The sequence below is a fragment of the Colobus angolensis genome, unplaced genomic scaffold, assembly GCF_000951035.1.
Source record: "Colobus angolensis palliatus isolate OR3802 unplaced genomic scaffold, Cang.pa_1.0 Scaffold546, whole genome shotgun sequence".
Classification (NCBI taxonomy): domain Eukaryota; kingdom Metazoa; phylum Chordata; class Mammalia; order Primates; family Cercopithecidae; genus Colobus; species Colobus angolensis.
This window is the reverse complement of record NW_012118999.1, coordinates 428,160-444,037: the sequence shown is the minus strand read 5'-3', so window position 1 is coordinate 444,037 and position 15,878 is coordinate 428,160. Positions and strand designations below refer to the sequence as shown.

General features: G+C 35.0%; 1 protein-coding gene across 3 annotated transcripts in view; it reads left to right on the top strand.

The window, feature by feature from the left end:
• SREK1 (splicing regulatory glutamine/lysine-rich protein 1) overlaps positions 1–15,878 on the top strand; it is a 37,726-nt gene that overhangs the window by 15,561 nt on the left and 6,287 nt on the right. For all 3 annotated transcript variants that reach the window (XM_011961288.1, XM_011961290.1, XM_011961289.1), the window contains 7 exons: positions 1,833–1,997; positions 2,138–2,316; positions 3,512–3,642; positions 4,505–4,619; positions 9,956–10,075; positions 10,494–10,862; positions 14,828–14,923. In XM_011961288.1, coding sequence (XP_011816678.1) covers positions 1,833–1,997; positions 2,138–2,316; positions 3,512–3,642; positions 4,505–4,619; positions 9,956–10,075; positions 10,494–10,862; positions 14,828–14,923 — 1,175 coding nt within the window. The remainder of the gene's footprint in view (positions 1–1,832; positions 1,998–2,137; positions 2,317–3,511; positions 3,643–4,504; positions 4,620–9,955; positions 10,076–10,493; positions 10,863–14,827; positions 14,924–15,878) is intronic.

Sequence of the window (15,878 nt, the reverse complement as noted above, 5' to 3'; positions counted from 1 at the left end):
GAAGTTGAATCTAGCTTTGTGGTGTTGGATAGGGATTGAATTAAGAAATGAACTATGTGATTGTAGTTAATTTATCTAGATTGTAAGAGTGGTTCCTGAAATTTTGAAGTGCAAAATTTTAGATTTGTAGTTTTTACATAACATTGCTATGCTAAAGACCTACATTCTGATTCTTGGGGGGAAATGTTTTTTAGCTGAACTTACGTGTTCAGGGAACAGTCTGGTGGTCAGTATGGGTGAGGCATAGTGAGTGAGGATCATGAGTGTTTGAGATTGGAGGGGATAGATAGGACACAGATTATGGTAGGGCTTTTTAGACCATGGAAAGAGGGGTTTGAATTTTATTCTTAAGGTAATTAGAAACCATTCATGGGTTTTAAGCAGGGATATGACGTGATTTGACATGTTTTAAAAAGATCAGACTGGCTGCTGTGATAATAGGTGACATTGATTTCTTAAACTTCCGCTTTCACCTTTAGGAAGTGCCGTTACTTAACAGTTGTTAAATCTTAGTTCTGCACCATGTTTGTATATATAGTCATTAATGGTCAAAATGTTCTCTAATAGCAAAGTGGAAATGAAAAGAGTTGTCTTTTTTCTTGAAATCTCTTTTAATTCTGAAAAATTTTTTTCTGCTTTCAAATTCTGAGATCTTGTATTTCTTCTAGTTTACATTCACATTAAAAATAATATGTTCCTTAATGCTGAAAGTAAAAATTGAATTTAGTAATGTTATAGAAAGATCATTCAAAGATTTTTTTTTTAAAGCTTTTTGTCCTTTTCCTACCATGGCATAAATAAGGGCTCAATATTTTAGATATATATTCTTACGTAAACTTTCAGCATGATAATAATACCCATTTCTTAGGGTTGATATGAGGATTAAGTTACTACTTCAGTTAAATTCGATGCTGTGATAATTGTTGACTATTAGGAACGCATAGTCTGTGTTTTTCAATGACCAAGGTACAGTTTATTCTCATTCTTTGTGAATTCTGTATTTTTGAATTCACTTAGTAAAATTTTTTTGAAACCCCACATCAACAGTTGCAGCACTTTTGTGGTCATTTGTGGACATACACAGAGTGATGAAAAATTTGGGTTCGTCTATGTGCATGGAGGTCAAAGTCTTCTTGTTTTGGCACTCAGGCTGTAAACAGGCACGTAGTCTGTTTAGTGCTATGTTCTTTGAATTGTTGTGCTTTTTGTTGGTGATTTCACTGTTAAGATGGGCCCACAAGTGTAGTGCCAAACTGCTGTGTAGTGTTCCTAGGTACAGGAAGATTGTGAAGTGCCTCATGGAGAAAATATTAAATACATGTATTAGATAAGCTTCATTCAGGCCTGAGTTGTGGTGCTGCTGGCTGTGAGTTCAGTGTTAATGAATTGACAATATATAACAGCTAAGGTGTCTTTAAACAGAAGCACATATAAAATAAGGTTAAATATTTTATTAGTTAATGTAAATGTGACCAGAGGCTCATAGGAACTCCACCCTGTATTTTCCCTGGGAATAATGGTTCAGTAGTCAATAATTCATTGTTCGTGGAAACTATAGAACATAGCTACCTCAAGTAATGAGAAACAGCCTGTTTTTTAGGGTCAAGTTTAAAAGTGGCTAAAATATCCAGACAGTAAAATATATTTTGAATTACATTTAAAACTAATGTGACCTAACTTTAATAAGTCAGACATATATATGAGTTAAAGTTTGGAGTCCCTAGTCTCCTTTCATTCTTGTTGAGTTCATTCTTTTCAAGATTAGAGAATGGTAGCTTTGGATACTAATAGAAAATATGTGTTCTGTGTGGTTTTTTTTCTTCTTTCCATAGCTTGGTGTTTCACTTAGCAGTTTGGGAGCTATACCAGCAGCAGCACTAGACCCCAACATTGCAACACTTGGAGAGATACCACAGCCACCACTTATGGGAAACGTGGATCCTTCCAAAATAGATGAAATTAGGAGAACGGTTTATGTTGGAAATTTGAATTCCCAGGTAACTAATTTAAGAAGAAACAAAGCAGCAGTAGCCCTTATTCTTTTTCTCTTCTTAAAAATCGTATCAGTGGATACAGTAATATGTACCTGATTTTTTAAATGGATGTATTTTATCAAAGTGTCACTTTGTTTCCTTAGACAACGACAGCTGATCAGCTACTTGAATTTTTTAAACAAGTTGGAGAAGTGAAGTTTGTACGGATGGCAGGTGATGAGACTCAGCCAACTCGGTTTGCTTTTGTGGAATTTGCAGACCAAAATTCTGTACCAAGGGCCCTTGCTTTTAATGGAGTTATGTTTGGAGACAGGCCACTGAAGTAAGAAATCCTAAACAAAGAAATTTTAATGATTTTGAAAAAATTTAAAGTATTTTTGATGTAATTAAGGCTTTTTTTTTTCTTTTTAATAGTAATTGGCAATTTGTGGAAAGGAAGACTTTGTGTTAAGTATAAATGAATACATGAGATACTTACCATTTTAGTCTTTAAATTCCTTTATTTAGAGACATTTATTTTCTCATTTTCTGTTTTCTAGGTTCTAATTCAATGTTAACATTATTTATATACCTTGCACAACAGTTGTAGGTCTTTTTCCATAGACTTTAATAAGTCAGGTTAGTTTTAACATTATGACTCTAGACTAATTGAGCAACTTAACATGTAGGTTGAACTATAGTACTTCCAGTAATAACTGTGGTAAATTCAAAAATCTCCAGAAGGAAATTATAAGTGCCTACAAGTGTTTTAAACCAGACATTTTGACTTTTAAGGTTTGCTTACATGCTTGTTTGTAAAACGTTGATACAGCCTTCGAGATGAACTCCACACCAGATACTCTATTTCATGCAGATTATTGAGGCAAATATAGTTTTGCTTGAATTTCATAGATTGCTTTAGTTACACAGTTTGATCAGGATTTTTCTGTTAAAGGATAACTAATTGTTGTTAGTGGGTACTTCTCAGTGTGGAAGGGGTAAAGCAAGACACATAACATCCATTCATGTGCATCAGAGAAGGCGCTCATATCTCGTAGAGAAAGAGTTTTATCAGATGCCTTGCACATTCAAAGCTATGTCTGACTCAGCCATGGTTTAGGGTTGGTTACAATGATGCACATAATATGATAATATGCAGATAGCTTTCCCTTCTTCTAGAGTGTACAGGATATCAATAAGATCTTCTGATCTGAAAATAGAAATAATTCATTTTCATATTGGTATCAGCATTTTAATTTATTTTAATTCTAAGCTATGGAAAAGCACTTAATCTAGTCTGTTTGAATTAAGTTAGCTAGGGTCCAGTTTTCTTTATCTCCCGTTTTTGGTTGTATTAGCAAGGAATGATAGGAAGTGGGGATGAGAGATTAATCATGGTTTTGAGGTTGCTTTTGGGTATTCTGTATTTATATCATTCTCATGTGCTTCTGAGATGTCCTCAAATTTATAAATATGTGTATCATATGTTTGTTTTATAAAATGTGTGTATTTGTGATATGCTAATATTTTTAATTTAGAATAAATCACTCCAACAATGCAATAGTAAAACCCCCTGAGATGACACCTCAGGCTGCAGCTAAGGAGTTAGAAGAAGTAATGAAGCGAGTACGAGAAGCTCAGTCATTTATCTCAGCAGCTATTGAACCAGGTAAGTCCATAATGTTGTTACATAGGTCATAGTTTAAAGATCATAGAATCTTAGCACTGGAAGGAATTTTAGAAATCATCTTGTTCAGTCTCTTCGTTTTACAAACAAGAAGACTGAAACTCAAGAAATAGTAAGTAGCATACTCATGTCAAAGTAAAACTTAGCACGTATTTTATTCTTTTCCGTGGTACTGAATTGAGGCACTTTAGTCTGAGCTAATCAGCCCTGTATTTTCATAGCAAAATCAGTGCTCAAAAATGATTTGCTAAAAGCAAAAATGTTACTGCAAGGCTAAAAAGAGTAAATATATTTAAGATGTTATGATTCAGCAGGTTTACTTTTCCTCAACATTTTAATTTTGAAAATAGAAAAGAGAGCCCGTGATTTAGAAAAAAATACAGATACTGTATTTTAGCAAGGTAAAGGAACACCACCTATTCAATCTTTTGTGTTACTAATGAAAATAATTTAAAAACCCATTCTAAAAACATCTAGGTGGTTTACATTTGAGCAGATTTTCTAAATCAACACTCGGAATTTAAGCTTCAATTCTAGCAGAATAAGTGGAGAAAGGACTTAAAATCACTGTCACAGGAATTACAGACATGTTATAATCGTACGTTACGGCAGCAACATAATATTACGAACAGCTGTTTATAATCATCTGGTTTATATGTACTGCTGCAGGGTGGCTGCACTCAACGAGTTTATGCAATGACTTTCTTGGATGTTTCTGAAGGAGGAGGATGTACAGAGAGTAGGCCCCTTGCACTATATGTGGTACATTCCACTTGTGCCTGATTATTAACTGGGATCTTTAATTGTTCTGAGCTTACACTGCAAAGTGGTTTTTTCCTCCCAGAGTCTGGAAAGAGCAATGAAAGAAAAGGCGGTCGATCTCGTTCCCATACTCGCTCAAAATCCAGGTCTAGTTCAAAATCCCATTCTAGAAGGAAAAGATCACAATCAAAGCACAGGTGAGAATTTCTGCTGTCATATTTAAATTTTATTTTAGTTTTGTATTTAAAATATTAAGAGTGTATGAGTTTTTGTCAAAATATCAGAATTTAGAAATTTTAGTAGTGTACACTTGAAGTGTGATCAGCATTAAATACTGTTCTAATTGTAATTCTGTAGTTGAGAATGAAATTTTGTCTAATGATATTTAATTTTTAAATATTTGAACTTAACTTTATTTTTAGAAATTAGTTTTGTGTCTAAAGATACTCTATTCCACATTTTTCTAAGAGTAAACTAGTCTTTATATAGAAGTGACAAAAGCTGTTTTCATTCTTCGTATTGAGAAAAGGGAACATACTTAGTGACCATGCTGAAAATAATTGCCCAAGTTGAAGCTTTGTGTTTTCTTTTCCCAGTCTATTCCAGGTCTGGGGAACACCACCCCAGATCTTAGTTTCGCACAGTTCCCTATTTTCAGTACCATGTGTCCAAAGGAACACTTTGAGTCCTTGGTATTGCTGGTGATAAGAGCCTCCTCTGCCCACTTTTGGACCTGAAACACAGGAGTAACATGCAGTTTCAGCTTCAATTATAGTACTTTGCTTAAGCTCTGTTTATCTTATTTTTCATCATAGCTTTGTCCTTTTGATTTTATCTGTCATTTCTTTGTCTTTGGTATAAAGGGAACCTCAAAATGCAAACTTGGCAATACCATCTTGATTGGAAGTACCCTAAAGAGCATTACTAAAGTTACAAATTTTGTTGTCTTTTTTAAGGTACAGAGGGGGCTGTTGTTGAAGTGTGAAAGTATATGTAGTGGATCCTAATTGCATGTTACATGTACATATGTACTCATACATACACCTTGAGAGAGCAGAGAGGGAAGAGCATATCTGTGTATGTTGGGGTTTTAAAGAAGGAGAAAGGATTTGGGGGAGGGAAAAGGAACCAGTTGATTGTCCATTGTTTTACCAGCAGGCTCAGTTCACTTTTTTGTGTGTTTGTGTGTGTTGATCAAGGAGATTCAAAGAATGAGGAAAAATAGGATGTTCTTTCTTAGATTCTAGTAAACAAGTATACACCAGATATACTAGTGTATACTTGTCTATTCTTAGTTTGCAAAGTCTCCTTTAGAATTTGGTTTTACTGCCTTTATCCAAGGACTTACCGTAAGGCACTTTCAGAACCAAGTGAAGGAGGTTGTTTCATGTACAAGAAATAAGGCAGTGCAGCAGAGGCCAGAATCAGGAAAGGATAGTGGAACAGAAGCTGCAGTGGTACTAGACTGTGGATATTTCCATACGTTGACAGGATGTGGTGAGGGTAGAGGAAATCAAGGAAATAATAGAATTGGTCTGAAGAGTAATATTACAACTTCTTTTCTGAGGAAGATTGATGACCTGAATCTCATTGTGTTGATTGTAAGAGAGAGCTAATGTCCAAGACTGGAACGAGCCAAAACTTGATGATTAATAACATTGTTGTTTCTTTGATGATGTAAGTGAAGTTTTATGTGCTTTTTGAAATTATAGCAAATAATTTTGCTATCTACTCTGAAGTTTTTGTTTTTAAGTATATACAGATATTCCCCCCTCCAGGGGTTTGTGGGTGAGGGATTATTCAGTCTAAACTGAAATTTGTTGATTAGTATTCTTATTTATGGGAGTACTTTTGTGTGGATCTGTCTATACAAATGTACACAAAATGTCTACGTAGCGTTAGAAATAATGTATGTATGTTCCTTTTTTTTTTTTTTTTAAATGCAGTCTCAGTCTGTTGCCCAGGGTGGAGTGCAGTGGCTCTATCTCGGCTCACTGCACCCTCCATCTCCCAGGCGCAAGTGGTCCTCCCACCTCGGCTTCTTGAGTAGCTGAGCCACAGACAATAACCACCACACCTGGCTAATTTTGTATTTTTTGTAGAAACGGGGTTTTATCATACTGCCCAGGTTGGTCTCGAACTCCTGAGCTCAAGTGATCCTCCCGCCTTCGTCTCCAAAAGTGCTGGGATTACAGGCGTGGTATACATGTTCTTAACTGGCATGTATATATACATACATATTTTTGTCAGCATATTCTGTTTTCGTGCATGCGTGTGGAAATGTAGCCTTAAGTTCATGAACAAGTACAAAAGAGAATAAGTTCTCTTTAAATGAGAAAAAAAAAAAATTCCATACCTAAAAACATTTGACTTGAAGATTCTGACCTGGAAGGATCCCGCTATCCCCCAGAAATCAGGAAGGGGATGATAGGCCTTTCTTGTCATTTCCTCCTCTACTAGTGGAAGTTGATGTTCTTGAATCTCACCCTGACCTATTAGACTAAGCACGAGTGTGGGTTGCAGGAACCCTTTAACTTAAAGGCCCACCTTCTACTTTTTCACCATTTTCAAATGCTTCTAGAGCCATGCTTCCTACCTCCCATCCCTCCCCCCACAGCCTTTCCCTGTTCCTTCCCCTTCTTATGGTTAGAGAGAGGAAGGGGTTTCTTGTCACTGTGACCTTGGCTAGGACTAGGGAGGTATGTTTCCATTTTGTCCAAGTTTTGATGCCTGTTTTATTTATTGAGACATAGAAAAGATGGATAGTACTATAATTGTTATAATTTTAAGTAACTTTTATAGATTATAGATTAGCACAGGAACTACTAGACATTTTATAATATTTTAATGGAGAACAACTGATTTACAAATGAACTTTGATGCAGCATAATGGTAAGTTGCTGTTTATTTACAGTTTAATTTAAAAATATGATTTTACATTATTCAGAATAATACAATTTCTCATTAAAAATGAGAGCTACTAGTGATAAATCTTTAGTTAGATTAGATCTGCTCTTGACTGCTTTTAGCATTCTTAATCAGAAAACTACTAGTGGGTAAGATTGACATGAAAATATTTAATGTCACACTTAAAATGTAATAATTACTCTTAGTCACTGTCTTTTGACATCTCAGCTGCAGGATAAGGTTGGAAGCCAAGTGATCAGTGCTTTTTATTATTAACTTATTTATGAGAGTTATACTTATTTTTTAAAATAAGTTTTTTTGCTTAAGGTTGGAAAGCATTGCTTTGAGGAAAACAAAAGAATAATATTTTTAGCAAGGACAGCTTAAAACAAATCTTATAGTAAGACTTTTTATTAAGTATATAGAAGCAAAGGCACTTTAAAAGATTACCCTGTGTGGATATCTGTAAATGGACTAATAATGTTCTCAGTTTTTCAGTTTTGCCTTAACATCTACTCCTTAACCTTCATGGCTCTTAAGTTATTAGTGGTAAAGATTTCAGTAAGCTATGAATTATCTTTTTGTATTAAAAACGTGGTATGTGATTTCTTATCTAGGGTCTTTGGAAAAAAATGAAAAATAATGTATGTTGAACTAAATGAGGCTAAAAAAATATATATGGAATGAAGACAATTGTATATTATTTTTAAAGCCAAATAGTAGATGAGTAGTTTAAATGGAAATTAGCTATTGAAATTTTGATTTGTAGTGTTTAGTATTTTAATCAACATTTTGACTAACTGAAAAATGTGTTTAAAAACAAAAAATGATTTTGTTATTAATGAGGATTATTTGGAGGTTTTTCTGGTTCAGAGCATACCACAAAGCATGGTCTTTTTCTTTTTTCTTTTCTTTTTTTGAGATGGAATCTCACTCTGTTGCCCAGGCTGGAGTGCGGTGGCGTGATCTTGGCTCACTGCAACCTCTGCCCCCTGGGTTCAATTGATTCTCCCACCTCAGCCTCCCGAGTAACTGGGACTACAGGTGCATGTCACCATACCCAGCTAATTTTTGTATTTTTAGTAGAGACAGGTTTCACCACGTTGGCAAGGCTGATCTTGAAATCCTGACCTCAAGTGATCCACCTGCCTCGGCCTCCCAAAGTGCTGGGATTACAGGTGTGAGCCACTGTGCCCGGCCCAACTGTATTTCTTTTACTGATAATTGCTCTAACTTAATTTATTAAAACATGACTATCAAGATGAGTTTTAGCTGTATAAAGGATACTTATGGAAGTTCATTCAGCTTCCTTGGAATACATACATAAAGATACAAAGTTTACATTTATGTTAACTTTTAATGATGATGACTTTGAGAGTTAAGAGTTTTAAACATTTACTTTTTGCTAGAGAATACTCTGCAGTTTTACATACATCATCAGTTTTAATCCTCATGACAGCCCTAAGAGATGTAGGTATGATTCCTAGTCTACTTTATAGAGGAAGAAACTCAGGCTTGGAGAGGTTAAGTGACTAGCCAGAGTTCTCAGTTAGTGTGTGGCAGAGCTGACTCTCAGAGCCAGATTGTCAGACTCCAAAGCTGTTGAGTCTAATCACTTTGCTATTTAAGTTGTGTGCATCTGTTTTGTTAACATTTTAATAAGTAGTTAGGATACCTCATTATGCAAAAAATCAAATTCTCAAAACACTTTTTCAGTGAGAAAGGGGGCCTAGTCCAAATTAAAATAACAGTTACCTTTCCTGCAATTGAATGTTTCCTGCAGTTAAAGGTTTCTTTTCATACAGGTTGAGACTCACAAATTTGAAAATCTGAAATCCAAAAGGCTTCAAAATCCAAAACTTTTTGAATGCTTTCGTGATGCTCAAAGGAAATGCTCACTGGAGCATTTTGGATTTTTCAGTTGTGTGGTTGGGATGCTCAACCAGTTTTATACATGTGTGTGTGTATATATGTAATGCAGATATTCCAAAATCTCCCAAAATGTGAAATGCAACCCACTTTTGGTTCCAAGCATTTCACATAAAGGATACTCAACCGGTAGCTGTGATTATAGTTACACATAATTTTATAACTTGATACAGTTAAAAAATCAAGGCATTGCAAATCAATGTTTGATTATATCTAGTTTTAACTTATGATTAATGATTTTTATTTTCCTGTCACAGTAGCGCTGTCATTAGGACTATGCTTCCTTATATATTCTTTTTGTTTGTTGACAATCACTACACATTCACAGGAACTACTGAACCATGTAACCACTACTCCCTATCATGATGTGTTATGATCAGATTACATGCAAGTCAACAGGGAAAAATCTTCTATACTGATTAGAGGCACAAAATGACTAGCAAAAGCCACATCTGAAATATACGAAATAACTGTTTAGTTCTTTGTTTTTATCTCTGTTCTAGACAGTGAAATATCCAATAAAGTTTCCAATAAACGTTGGGATTATGTAACTAAAGTATTATTTAAGAGAAAATTTTAAAATATTGTCAAATACTGTTAGGACAGATTTTGTTTTCTTGTTTGAAGGATCGTAAATTCTTAAAAGTTGAAATTCTAAGAATAAGTTTTGATATTCTAACAATTTGTTTTTCTTTAGAAGTAGATCCCATAATAGATCACGTTCAAGACAGAAAGACAGACGAAGATCTAAGAGCCCACATAAAAAACGCTCTAAATCAAGGGAGAGACGGAAGTCAAGGAGTCGTTCGCGTTCACGGTGAGTTTTAGAGAAATTAACAATAATTTTTTTTTTTCCTCAGAGTTCTGTTAGTGCTGAGGGATAATATTTTAATTGGCTTCATTTGTTAAAAATCTGTTGTAGTTTAGGTTTTTAATGAGAGAATTGAAACCTTTTTTATTGTTTTAATAATCTAGTATTGTTATTGATTACCATTGATTTGAATCTGATGTCAGTGTGACTCATGAGGTTTCCAAACTACTCACTTCAGCTTGTATAATATTAATAGCTTTGTTTAGCAGCTTCTTGTACACCTGAGCTTCATGAAAATGTATATGTAAATGTCTGTAGCTGCTGTAAATTGTCTTGTGTTGGTAATTGTTGAAGAGAGAGAGGGGTCTTTTTGGAGGAGGTAGAATTATTTTAGTTACGAATTTATTTATTTTTGTTTTTAAAGGGACAAGAGAAAAGACACTCGAGAAAAGATCAAGGAAAAGGAAAGAGTGAAAGAGAAAGACAGGGAAAAGGAGAGAGAGAGGGAAAAGGAACGTGAAAAAGAAAAGGAACGGGGTAAAAACAAAGATAAAGACCGGGACAAGGAACGGGAAAAGGACCGGGAAAAAGACAAGGAAAAGGACAGAGAGAGAGAACGGGAAAAAGAGCATGAAAAGGATCGAGACAAAGAGAAGGAAAAGGAACAGGACAAAGAAAAGGAACGAGAAAAAGACAGATCCAAAGAGATAGATGAAAAAAGAAAGAAGGATAAAAAATCCAGAACACCACCCAGGAGTTATAATGCATCGCGAAGATCTCGTAGTTCCAGCAGGTTTGATGATGCTTAAAATTTTTACAAAAGGATTTGCTGATGACAATTGGAAACAAAAATTTTTATGGAGGGAGAAAAGGTTACTATATGCAAGTGGAACCTGTAAAGTAATATAAAAACATTTTCTCCTAATTTCAGAGTAAACATTTCTCTAGCAGAGTGGAGAAAGAGATGATACTGGACAACATTATTTGAAAAGTTTTAGCTATTCTTTGTAACCACTATTTTAATAGAATAATAATAATTGTTATTTTCTTAGAGGGTAGGATGGCAGGGAAAGATACTTTTAAAAAAATGCACAGTAAGAATTTGCCTCTTAGGCTTTTTCCTGGACTTTTCTTGAATGGTGTGATTAATTTTAATATGTAAAATGGTTTCTGAAGTTGCAGTGTTAGCCCTCTTTGTCACCTAAGTTAATTTTTATCCTTATTTTGTTAAGTGTATAACATTTAAATTTTGGTTATGTTGTATTTTGTCAGTTTTAGAGGTTAGAGTTTTTCCTTAGGACTGTGATTTCAGTTTATTAATAGGTTTACTACCACCAGGTGGCAGCAGGTTGCCACAGTAACAGCTGAACAATGAGAACAACCTTGAGATTTGAGATTATCTAAATCTACATCCTTTACTTCAGATGATACCATGACTATAAATGGAAGTTCCTAACTTGTACTCCACTATCTTAAAAATACTAAATATATATTAGCACATTTTTAAAGAGATTTTTAAGATGGTTTTTTAATAGAAAATAATTTGAGATAAAGGAATATATGTTTCTCATTTTTAAAACTTGTGCTTTAGTAGTTTATTTTTAATACCAACCTTTGACTAGATAATAAAAGATAATCGTAGACCTTTATTGTGTACTTACTATATGCCAGACATCATGTCAGCATACTTTTTCATGTCTCACCTTGTTTAATCCTCACAGCAGGCCTGGGAGAAGATTATTATCATCACTGTTTTAAAACATGAGGAAGCTGACGCTCTGTACAAGAAGTATAGTAACCCTTTTAGTTTATTTTAGAGATTAAGTTTGAGAATTCTCTCACTAGTACTTGGTACTTACTTTTAAAGACTGCCTCAGAAGTGTAAAGTTGAAAGCAATAGTATATGTTAAAACAAGGCTGAAAATAAACAGATCACTGCCTTATTTCAGCACGTTGAACCACAAATTGAAGAATTAATGTAACCTCATTTGCTGTGGGTATCGGTTTGAGCCTTGTAACTGCACCTTTACTGCAAAGTGATTTTATTGATTCTGAGTCACACGTGCCTTTGTGTTTCTGTGATTGTTTAGACATTACCTTTCACAGCACCAAATACTATTTTAATTCCTTTTTAATAACTTGAATTTACTTTTTCTGATGACATGGGAATATTTAACTTTTTCTTGGGCCATTTTAAGTTGTTTGGTGTAGAGGAAACTTTGAGTGTTCACATTCATTCCTAAATGTATATGTATATATTTTTCGAGACAATGTCTTGCTCTGTCGCCCAGGATGGAGTGCAGTGTCATGATCTCGACTCACTGCAGCCTCCGCCTTCCCTGTTCAAGTGATTCTCGTACCTCAGCCTCCAGAGTAGCTGGGATTACAGGTGTGCACCACCATGCCTGGCTAATTTTTGTATTTTTAGTAGAGATGGAGTTTCACCATGTTGGTCAGGTTGATCTTGAACTCCTGGCCTGAAGTGATCTGCCCTCTTTGGCCTCCCAAAGTGCTGGGATTACAGGTGTGAGTCACCGCACCTGGCTCAAATGTATTCTTCAATAACATCTGGGGCCCTGAGAATAAAAGGTGACTGACATTAGTTCATGAAGGCAGCAATTTGGAATGTTTCATGCTTTCAGAAGAGCTTGGTAAAGAGTTACAATTTCTTTCTTTGAATTTTTTTTTTTTTTTAGACAGAGTGTCACTTCGTCACTCAGGCTAGAATGCAGTGGTGCGATATCTGCTCGCTGCAACCTCCGCCTCTTCAGTTCAAGCGATTTCTCCTGCCTTAGCTTCCTTAGTAGCTGAGATTACAGGCGTGTACCACCACACTCAACTAATGTTTGTATTTTTAGTAGAGATGGGATTTCACCAAGTTGGCCAGGCTGGTCTCAAACTCCTGACCTCAGGTGATCCACCCGCCTCAGCCTCCCAGAGTGCTGGAATTACAGACTTGAGCCACTGCACCAAGAGTTACAATTTCTTGTCTTTTAGCTTTTTTCTGCATTTCAGATGTTCTGATTTGTTACTAAATAAAAATATTTTAACTGTTCAAAAAATAGTTAATATTTTTATTTCTAACATTTTCTCCCAATTTATACTTTTAAAGAAAATGATATTAAAGAATTTTTTAATGATTAAAAGTTACTGTCAATAAAGGGGATACCAAGAAAAGGAAGGAGAAAACAGAATTTGTTGAGCACCTACTCTGTGTCACACTCTATGCTTTGTACATTACAGATTTTATCCTAAATCCTCAACAACCTCATAAGACTTGAATTATTAATTGTCTTTATTTTTCAGTTGAAAAAACAGATTAGGTTAAGTAATATCCTGGTTGTGTAAGGTGTGTAACTCAAATTTAAGTCTAAATCTCACCAACTCTAGTAGTTAATACTATTTCTTTCTCAAGTAATTGTCTGGCTTGCTGTTGTCTATGGGGACTTTCCTCTCCTTATCATCAGGTAGTGGGTATTAGACATCCACTTGTACTGCTTTCTTAACAAATAAGTAAAAGAATTACACTGATCAAGGCAGAGCCATTTTGTGTAATCTTAAAGTCGGGAATTCACTGACATTCACATGCTATGAAAAAAGTATTTTTGGTTCTTAGGCTGAACTGTTAAGAGAATGGCATTGATGTAATGAAATAAGGTATCTAATTTCCATTTTAGGAAGTGTAATTTTGGAGTGTCTTGGGAATAAAAGTGGAGGAGAGAGTCTTAGGTAGAGGTAGAATTGACTTCTTGTCTCAAAGTTCTTGAACTTTGTATTTTAATGTCTATTATATATACCATGTGAGCATTTTTTATTTTAGAAATGAAAAACTTAAAATATTTTATTAGTCTCTTAGAATCAGTTTCCTGAGATGGTAAGGATAACATGAATTCCAGAGGATTTGGTTTTTCAGCTATGTGTGGTCAGTGATTATCAGAACTTGTGAGATAGATCATTGGATATGTCCTCGTACCATATCCCTTAAATTATAGACCTAGTGAAGTTCCTTGTTCTTGAGTTGAAGTAGTTTAGAATATGTATCATTTGCTAATCTGATAAGCAAAATGGTTAATAATAAAAATGTAATCTATTTTATAATTATTCCTGTCATACTTACATCTCAGATTGTAACTATTTTGCTTAAACCTAAGCAGCTTTTACACTAAATTTTAAATTAATAGAACAACAGTAATGAAATGATAGGAAGTTGGAGGGAAAAACAGTTTCTCTAAAATGATAGTAATGTAAATGCTTTTTAAAGTAGATACTGTTAATAATTGGGTATAGAAAGTTCACATTTTACAAGCCAATTTATGTTTCAGGTCTTGCAAGGGGTCTGTTACTTTGTTATAATCCACAGTGGGGCAGCGAGGAGCTAGGTACATGACAAAGGATTTGATAAACAAAACATGTTTTAGCTGCTGAGAAAGAACATCCTTGAGAGAAGCAGAAACACCATTAATATTTTTTCTACTGAAGAAATTGTTCGAATAAATGATGTGAAAAGGAGGAGGTCTTCTACCCTTCCTAATATGAAGTCTTAGATGATGATTTCATCAGTCTGTAAAATTTATGATTCATAATTTGACCCACTCTAAAGTTAGGTAATTGAACATGTTCATAAAGGACATCAGTTTAAACTGGCTTCTAAAAAATACTGTTCATATGAGAATATCAAGGACCCTTCTGCTTTTGAATATTTGAATTGCCCTTTATTTTAATTGCTGTTTTTAAAAGTGATGTATTTTTGGCTTTCAGGGAAAGGCGTAGGAGGAGGAGCAGGAGTTCTTCCAGATCACCAAGAACGTCAAAAACCATAAAAAGGAAATCTTCTAGATCTCCGTCCCCTAGGAGGTAAGTTGGAAACTTGTGCTGAAACTAAACAGGAGAAAGCAAGAAATATTTTTAAAAATTTTAAATTTCTCTCTTTATTTTTTAACTTTATATTTTGAATGAATAATACATATGCATCATTCAGAAATTAAAGATAAAAAGTTATGTATCAGGAAGTCTTAATTTCCACTGGTGCCCATCTACACTGTCCCCATAAGTAATGACTTCATGAGGTTTTTTTGTATATGTTTCCAGTTTCATATACAGATAACAAGATGAGCATGTATCATTTTTTTTCTAATACAAAAAGTAACACAAAATACACACTGTTGTGCACTTGCTTTTGTCATTTAACTACCAGGAAGTCTTTTTGTCACTTAACGAGGTCAGAGAGAGCTTCTTCAATTCCTTTTTATAATTGCATAGGCTTCCATTGTATGGCAGTACCTTGATTATTTTTTTTTTTTTGAGACGGAGTCTCGCTCTGTCGCCCAGGCTGGAGTTCAGTGGCGCGATCTCAGCTCACTACAAGCTCCGCCTCCCGGGTTCCCGCCATTCTCCTGCCTCAGCCTCCCGAGTAGCTGGGACTACAGGCGCCCGCCACCTCGCCCGGCTAATTTTTTGTATTTTTAGTAGAGACGGGGTTTCACCATGTTAGCCAGGATGGTCTCGATCTCCTGACCTCGTGATCCGCCCGTCTCGGCCTCCCAAAGTGCTGGGATTACAGGCTTGAGCCACCGCGCCCGGCCAGTACCTTGATTATTTAACTAGGCTACAGTAGAAGGGGTTTTTTTGAATTTCTTACCATAAATTATGTAATGCTATCATGAATAACTTTGGACTTAAGTTGTTTTTAGTGTGCATGTGTGTAGGAAAAATCTGAAGAAGTGGCATTGTTAGGTTAGGTAATAAGCATGTTTCTAATTTTTGAAAGATATTTCCAAATTATCCTCTATAAGGGTTTGCAGCAGTTTAT